Source organism: Chenopodium quinoa, unplaced genomic scaffold (genome assembly GCF_001683475.1).
Source record: "Chenopodium quinoa cultivar QQ74 unplaced genomic scaffold, ASM168347v1, whole genome shotgun sequence".
NCBI lineage: Eukaryota > Viridiplantae > Streptophyta > Magnoliopsida > Caryophyllales > Amaranthaceae > Chenopodium > Chenopodium quinoa.
In genome coordinates this window covers 118239-126659 of record NW_018742418.1, presented here as the reverse complement: position 1 = coordinate 126659, position 8421 = coordinate 118239, and the positions used below count along the sequence as shown (strand labels likewise).

At 34.0% G+C, this 8421-nt stretch overlaps 1 protein-coding gene across 3 annotated transcripts; it reads left to right on the top strand.

Annotated features, from left to right (window-relative positions):
* The first annotated feature begins 2845 nt into the window (after nt 1-2845).
* LOC110708068 (nucleobase-ascorbate transporter 7-like) lies at nt 2846-8009 on the top strand. 3 transcript variants are annotated; one of them, XM_021886188.1, is made up of 15 exons: nt 2846-3376; nt 3555-3684; nt 4493-4590; nt 4673-4849; nt 4954-5054; nt 5277-5352; nt 5500-5559; nt 5681-5865; nt 6106-6202; nt 6345-6431; nt 6565-6623; nt 6711-6802; nt 6879-6956; nt 7047-7207; nt 7299-7517. In XM_021886188.1, the coding sequence occupies exons 2-15, from the start codon at nt 3555-3557 to the stop codon at nt 7515-7517; spliced, it is 1620 nt and encodes a 539-aa protein (XP_021741880.1). In that variant the 5' UTR covers nt 2846-3376. The 3 variants fall into 3 exon arrangements, with proteins under 3 accessions (XP_021741880.1, XP_021741873.1, XP_021741867.1); XM_021886181.1 differs by having other exon boundaries at nt 3552-3684; XM_021886175.1 differs by lacking the exon at nt 2846-3376 and having other exon boundaries at nt 3392-3684; nt 7299-8009.
* The last annotated feature ends 412 nt before the right edge of the window (nt 8010-8421 follow it).

Here is an 8421-nt window from a genome sequence, read left to right as displayed (position 1 = left end):
TGCACTTTACTACATTACTTTTTACTATTTTTTTTCTTGACATTCAAATAGGAGGATCGGAACAAACTACTACGACCTAAGTAACAACTTAAGTAGATAAAGGGAGTATAGGTGACGGTGGGGAAGGCCGAAGGCCCTCCTTTTTAGCTTTTTCATTACGTGATTGAAGGGAAATTAAATATAAAGACAAGGAACCAAAAAAATAAAAAAAAAAAAAAAAAATAGTAACTACAATTATAATATTAATATACTTTATAATTGTATATGGTGGTAAATTTAGATGTTCGTTAAACAAATTGGTCCCTCTAGGGTTTCTTTTTGGGAGAGTTTTTTTAGTTCCCTCTAAGATTTCTGCCTTGGGAGGGTTTTCTAGCCTTCATTGCTAGATTTTTTCTACTTTTTTTTTGAAGGTTTTCCTTCATTCTTCTCCTTTTCTCTCTTTCTCTTTTCTTCTGATCTCTTTTGTGAATCTTTGTAGGGGCTTCCATCGGTGTTTTTACCGGTGGTAAGTCCTAAAAAAAACTTTTTAATTGCTTTCAATAAATGGATCCCATCTTTGAGATGGTGATTATTCTATTAGGGTTAATTTCTTTTTGTGCTTCTCTGCCAAAGATTGAAGATTATTTAGGGTTTTATAATCTTCGGAAGTATCCAAAAGACCATATGAGTATTTTCACTCAAACAACTATTCATCAGTGGATCTCAAGCCGAATTAGTGCTAACTCAGAGATTGTATTGTTTCGGATGAATTTTTTATTAAGGCATCGTCGATCGAATCTGCGATGTAACTAGTTGTAAGGTGATTTGTACTTGTATTGGAATTCTAATTTTCCTCGAAATTATTTGTAAGTGCCGTTTGGCTATCTTTCATTAATGAAATCCTTTTTCTTCTTGTCAAAAAAAAAAATGTTCGTTGATTCTTAATACCATACATATATTTGGTTATACCTGAGAATATATATGAATTAAATACCTAAATATTTGGTATGACTCGTATGATGAGTAATGAGCCAAAGATCCATCCCTGTTGAAATTGTAAAATCCTTGTCTTATTGTTAGAATGTACTTTTGAGGTATGTGAGATTAAAATTTCTCAAAAAAAAAAAAAAAAAAAAAATCAGGTATAACGATATGGGTTTTAGTCATTTCAAAAGCATAATAACTCTACATAATTATGCAAACATCTCCTACAACTTCAACTAATTTTATTTTAATAATGATCCTACATATCATTGCAACATAATTTATTAGGTACGGTATTTATGTTGCAATTGTTTGTAGAGTAATCAAGAAATATATAAGTATCCCTTCAAAAAAAGAAAAAAAAAAATATTACAGAAGTTCTGATGTTAATGAAATAATGAGTATGTATTAATCACGTAAACGTAGCTTAATTAATCACATATAGCCAGTGCCACTCAATGGACTATTGGACTTTCGTTACAAGTATCATGAAGACACTAAAGTGACCAAATTAACCTATACATGTATGTGCACGTCATGAAAAATTGATCCAATGTAAAACAATATTTCGCTGGTCACATTTAATTATGTGTTATTTTTAATGAATCAAATTAAGATGTGATAAAGTTCATGTTTAAACAACATAATAAATATAGAAAGTGATTCGCTCTATTTTGTTTGCTGTAAAATGTTTTCATGGAAAATGATTTTTCCAATATTTCCCATTTTCCTTTGTTTGGTTTGTGAATTGAAGGGGTAGAAAATAATTTTTTATTTTCCTCTCATCCATCCTCACATGCATTTTCACTACCAGTTTTAATTTCTCTTTAACTTTTCTTGTAAGAACCAAACAAATGAAAACTATCCTGTAAGTATGGATTTCCTTGAAAATATGTTTTCCATGAAAAAGAATTTTTCATTGAAAATGTTTTACATCAAACCAAACGAGAAACAATCTAAATCATAAATGTTAAACCACCTTTTTTTTGAAGAATTAAATGTTATGCGTATACCATTTACGTGTAGTACTCCCTCTGTTCCACAATGATGTTAATGTTTGGAATCTTTGACTTTTTAAAAATAAAAGAGAATCTTCTTAATTTCTCTCAATCTATTAGAACAAATATAGTCATGTGAGATCTAATTTGATTTGTCTTGATGAGTACATTATTAATATCGAACTTTTATAATTTTTGCTAATGTGATACTAAAGATATTTGCGGTCAAAGATGGGTAAAAACTTGCATCGATTTACGTAAACAGGAACATTATTATGAAACGGAGGGAGTACTATGTACTTGTATTTTGTAATTTTTTTTAGCTACATAGGGAGTATTAATAGAATAATACTGTATTATATTTGTAGTTATCAGGGTTTACACAAATACAAGAATACCCTTGATAAGTATTAAGTATGACGAGTAACAATTAAGAGTCAAAATTACTTCAATATAAAATTAATACAATAGTAATTAAAAATAATAATTTCAATGAAGAATTTGCAATTTTCCTCATATATTACATTGTTATTAAACAAGGCTACCCTAGTGGCGAGATCAAATTTCATTAGAGACTTTTTAATTGGAGTCGGAGATTTCTTTACCTTCCCTCTCCTAATAAATTTGACATGCTGATTGTTTTTAATGAATTGACACTTAATTTTTCCCTTATGTGGAAGAATTTCAAATGACAAAAAAATAAAAAGACAATGCTGTGGGTAGTTATTCATATATCTTTTCTTAATCTAATTAGTGAAAAAGAAAATTTGAACACATCTCAACTTTCACAACTTCTAGTCCAAGAATTAAGAAACTAAATTTGACACACTTATTACTATTGATATTGACACACCTTCATGTAAGAGGAGTATTAGAAAACTGAAATCTTACAATGAGTGTGCCAAAATCATTTTTGATGTGCCAAAATCATTTCCTCAGTGGAACATTTAATTCAAGTAACAATTCTACTCACATTATGGTACATTTAATTCAAGTAACAATTACATTAAAAAAAAAAAAGGACAAAGATTCCTTGGGGGCGCAGAGAAGTATAATATCAATGTTGGTTGCTAATACACTCATATACACACACCAACACACTTGCTTTCCTTTGCTTTTTGGACTGCCACTCTGCTTCCTTCCCTTCTTCCCTTCCTTATTTCATGAATTCCAACTTTCTTCTCTCTCCATTTTCACACCCATTCTCTCTCTTCTTCTTTATCTAACCATTGGCTAATCTCACACCCATATAGTGGGGTCCCCATCATATTATTTTTTCTGGGTTTTTTTTTTCTTAAAAAGTGTAACTCACACCATTTCCACCTTCCCTTACAAAGTTCTTGTCTGTCTTCTTTTCCCTACAAATTATTTTAAGTACCCTTCTTTTTCCTTCTTTTACAAGTTTTTTCTAAACTGTAAGTTTCGAATTTCAACCTACATTGTACACTTCCATCATCATTTTCTGGGTTATTTTTATTTTTTTGGATTTCTGGGAATTCTAACATCTGGGTTTTGCTAGATTTCTGATTTTACTGTGTTTTCATTTAATTTTTTTATGATTTTTTTTTTAATATTTTTGGTTTTTTCTAGAAGATGGCGGGTGGCGGAGGTGGCGGCGGAGGAGGACCAGGGCCACAGCCGAAGCAAGATGAGCTGCAGCCACACCCAGTAAAAGATCAGTTACCTGGAGTTTCATACTGTATTACTAGTCCACCACCTTGGCGTAAGTCACTTTTATTTTATTATTATTTTCTATCTTATTAATTAGTTGCTATTGTTTTTGATTTTGCTATCAATCAATTGTGAAGATCTCTTGTCTTTTTAATATTGGAAATTTATTCATTGTGAATTTGTGATTTGTGGGGTTTATTTTTACTTTTTGATTGTGACCACTCAACACGTTAACTTTGTTTTGGTTTATGTATTGTTGTCACTTGCTACTTGTGGACTTTAAGATTCCCTTTGGTAAATTATGTTTATTTACTCGAATCTCGACGCTACGACATGAGTATGGTAGATGGACACTTTATATTGAACCAAAAAAGTTAATTTTCTCGTGAAATAGTAGAGTGTGACATTTGGATACATACTTGTGTTGGAAATGAAATTCCGTATCTTCGTTAATTTTTAATAATGGGTTAATATTTTGTATAAAAATGTTACACTTGCTGATTTCGGATTTTATGTGTAGTTAATTATTCGAACATAATTCTTACATTCAATATTTTATTGAGTTATGAATGCGTATTTGACATTTCATATTGGCAAAAATAAATATTTTGGTCATAAATTAGGGGAGTTTGACACTTGAACACATACTCGTGTCGGAATGAGCTCTTGTAGTGATGTTACTTGTGTCATTGTGTGGCGGGGGGGGGGGGGGGCGGGGTTGAATTTGTATAATGTTGTTCCAAATTAATTTTCTATGTGTATAATTTAATCCCATGAACATTATTTGTATACTGCATGTGTTTTTGTGGTTATGAATGTTTATGCTGATGATAGTTTACTGGTTGTGTTTAACTCTGCAGCTGAGGCTATTTTACTTGGATTTCAGCATTACTTGGTGATGTTAGGGACAACAGTGCTCATTCCTACCTATTTGGTTCCTCAGATGGGAGGAGGAAAAGTACTTATTTATTGCTTATGCTACTTAGGTTTATAATTGGAATTTTAAACTCGAGCTGAAGTCATATGTTTATTCTTTGTAGGAAGAGAAAGCTAGAATGATTCAAACCTTGCTATTTGTTGCTGGTGTGAACACATTGTTCCAGACCCTGTTTGGTACTCGTTTGCCGGCTGTTATTGGGGGTTCTTATACTTATGTTCCCACCACAATTTCTATTGTTTTGGCAGGCCGTTACAGTGGCATTGCTGATCCACAGGAGGTTCGGTTATTGGAGCCATATATTGAGTGATGATATTTTTCCCTTTTGGGGCTTAGTTATGCTCCTTAACCACTTAATACAGTACATCTTGGAACATTTTGCAGAAATTTAATAAGACAATTCGGGGAATCCAAGGATCACTTATTGTCGCTTCAATCCTACAAATTGTTCTTGGATTTAGTGGTTTGTGGCGTAATGTGGCAAGGTAAACTAAAATACTTCTTGGCCAAAAGTTTCATTTTGACTACTAATTCTTGATATGGGATAATTATGGGCCGTAAATTTTAGCGTTTTGGCTTGGGAGGGTATGTAAAAATTGCACCATAACTGTGTAACTGCTCATTTAAAGATTTTTCAATAATGTGTCTCTAATGTGATGAAGGACTCTAACCTCTATCCTCGTGTGTACATGTCCTGTATGTGTTAGGTTCTTAAGTCCATTGGCTGCTGTTCCTTTGGTAGCTCTTACTGGATTTGGGTTGTATGAATTGGGTTTTCCAGGGGTAAGTGTTACTGTATTGGAAATCACTGAAAAAAAAGATGAGACCTAAATGATGAATATGATCGTTCATATTTACTTGTACGATACTTCATGATAATGATTAGACCTAATGATGACTATTATTTACCATGTGTTACTTGATGAATAGGTTGCTAAATGTGTTGAGATAGGGCTGCCGCATATTGTACTCCTACTCATCTTTTCACAGGTAACAATGGCATACTTCTTCCATAATTTATCTGTGATGAAAGCCCCTTAGGAGCATTGACATAAAGTTTTAGATTATATGGTTATCATCAAGAATTTTGAGTTCATGGTTGTCTTTGCAGTACTTACCTCATCTGATGCGCGGTGAAAGACCTATATTTGATCGCTTTGCTGTTCTGTTCTCTGTGGCCATTGTGTGGATTTATGCTCACATACTCACAGTTGGAGGTGCCTATAGGCACAGGTCACAAACAACTCAATTGAGTTGCAGAACTGATCGTGCTGGAATTATCAGTGGTGCTTCCTGGTAAGAACCCCTCTCTAGTCTCTTGCATATGGCAATGGAGTTTACATATCTCCTAATGTAAGGCTAAAGAAAGTTAACAGTGAAAGTAGGATTAATAGAGGTTAGATCAAATGGAAAACTCTGGATTAACAAGCTCTATAATTTAAGCTCATTAATGATGTGCTATGATCCCAACTTCTCTTTTTCATCAGCCAAGGGTTGTTATTAATATCAAATTGTGCAATTTGTACTTGTGTGCAGGATAAGTGTTCCATATCCATTTCAATGGGGAGCTCCAACATTTGATGCCGGGGAAGCCTTTGCTATGATGATGGCTTCGTTTGTTGCCCTTGTGGAGGTTTGTACACTTCTTAAATTGCAGAAGCGTAAAATTTACTCACAAATTATTGTTCATTCTTTATCTAAACTTTACCTTGTTATGCTCAACCATGTAGTTCACTCTCACTATTGTCTCACCTTTTTTATTTATTGTGTGGTAGTCTACTGGTACCTTCATCGCAGTATCAAGATATGCAAGTGCAACTCCTGTGCCACCATCTGTTCTTAGCCGTGGAATTGGTTGGCAGGTGATTATACTTAATAGCAATCTTAAAATTGTTTTTCATACGTAGAGCACATTAGAGTTCTGTTATTTGTCTGGGTTGGTATTGACTCCTTTGTGTGTGTGTATGCCTCTTGGTTTCTCCTCTCTACTAACAGGGAGTGGGCATTCTTTTGTGTGGACTATTCGGAACTGGGAATTCTGCATCAGCTTCTGTGTAAGACCCAATACACCCATCCTATGTTATGCAGATACCAGTGCTCTGTTATAAGGTTAATGAGCCTTTTGTCTTGCTAATGTTCAGGGAGAATGCCGGTTTGCTGGCTCTGACACGTGTTGGCAGTCGAAGGGTGGTACAGATTGCGGCAGGATTCATGATTTTTTTTTCTATACTAGGTATATTTATCTTAGATGTTTGTGTTTTCCCTACAAATTTCATCACATTTACTGATTTTGGACTTACTATGACAAGGTAAATTTGGAGCTGTATTTGCCTCAATTCCAGCACCTATGGTGGCAGCTTTGTATTGCCTGTTCTTTGCATATGTTGGTATGTTCTTTGACCAACCAGCAAGTTTCGTTTTATATAATCATTCTTCAAACCATCTGATTTTTCTTCACCTTCATCCAATCTGAGCAGGTTCAGCAGGTCTTGGCTTCCTACAATTTTGCAACTTAAACAGCTTCAGAACAAAATTCATTCTAGGTTTCTCAGTTTTCATGGGCTTGTCTATACCACAATACTTCAATGAGTACACAGCAGTGAAGGGATATGGTCCGGTACACACACATGCAAGATGGGTAAGTAAAAACGACAATCATTTTCTGTTTCCAGAGTTCCTAAAGCTAATTTGTATCATGATTAAGCTGGGTTGTTTATGGGATCATGCAGTTCAATGACATGGTAAATGTTCCTTTCTCATCGGAACCCTTTGTTGCTGGTGTGTTGGCATACTTTTTGGATGTCACATTGCGCAAAAAAGACAGTGGGACAAGGAAAGACCGAGGGTCACATTGGTGGGACAAGTTCCGATCATTCAAGGGAGACACCAGAAGTGAAGAGTTCTACTCCTTGCCCTTCAACCTAAACAAGTTCTTCCCATCAGTGTGAATTTTCAGGAAAGTAGATCAGATGTTGGAAGTAGAAAATATGAAAAGATGACATGCTCTGGCCTATTTTTTTTTTTTCCCTCATTGTGATGTTTATTGTTTATACTTTTAACGCCGCAGACCTCTAGCTTTAGCTGTGTAGATGAGAAAATTCGAAAGAACGAAAAGGGAAATTTTATATATAGCTTTTTTGCCCAAATAGTTGTATCCCTGGTCTAGATTGTTTAAGAGAATTCCAACTATGAAGTGCCTTGGCTTCATGCTGTTCATATGCTCATTTCCTGCTCTTTATAGACCTTAACATGCTTTTACTAGTTTTGTGACTTTGAGCTTCACCTTTTAGGCTTATAGTCTTATAATGTAATCCTTACTACCCCATCTCTTAGTATGAATAAGTCACATTGTCCCAACTACTCATATCTAACAATAAAGTATGAGGACAATGTTGAATTCTTAATATCTTATAAAGTTATAATAGTCTTATCTTTCATAATTTCTATTGTACTATGTAGTTAGCTCCCGTTTTTAATTTCTTACAATTGCCCACGATTATTAATTTAATTATATCTTTGCCCTTACTCCTTTCTTTCACCCCTCGTCACAAGACAACCACCACCACGACAACCCCTACCGTCGTCATTAAAATTTGACCACCAGCACCTAGGCAGCCATTGCTGTTGAAATTAATTTTCAACTTTAATGTTATGTGTGTGATTTATTCCACATGGACAGAATAAGGAGGATGTGAGTTGTTTATATTGTAAACACTTGAATATGAGTTATGAAATGGGCTTAAGTAAGATTTTTTTTGCAAGTGGGTTAAGTGGTGCATATTTATATATACAAACATATTTATAAATGCTTAGATTCCATTGTTTGTTTTGTTTTTTTGATCCTATTTTCCA

Coding starts and splice junctions, on each gene's coding strand:
- LOC110708068 (XM_021886175.1), top strand. CDS start 3,555: ATGGCGGGTGGCGGAGGTGGCGGCGGAGGAGGACCAGGGCCACAGCCG. Junction 3,685..4,492: donor TACTAGTCCACCACCTTGGC/GTAAGTCACTTT, acceptor TTAACTCTGCAG/CTGAGGCTATTTTACTTGGA. Junction 6,432..6,564: donor GCCGTGGAATTGGTTGGCAG/GTGATTATACTT, acceptor CTCTACTAACAG/GGAGTGGGCATTCTTTTGTG.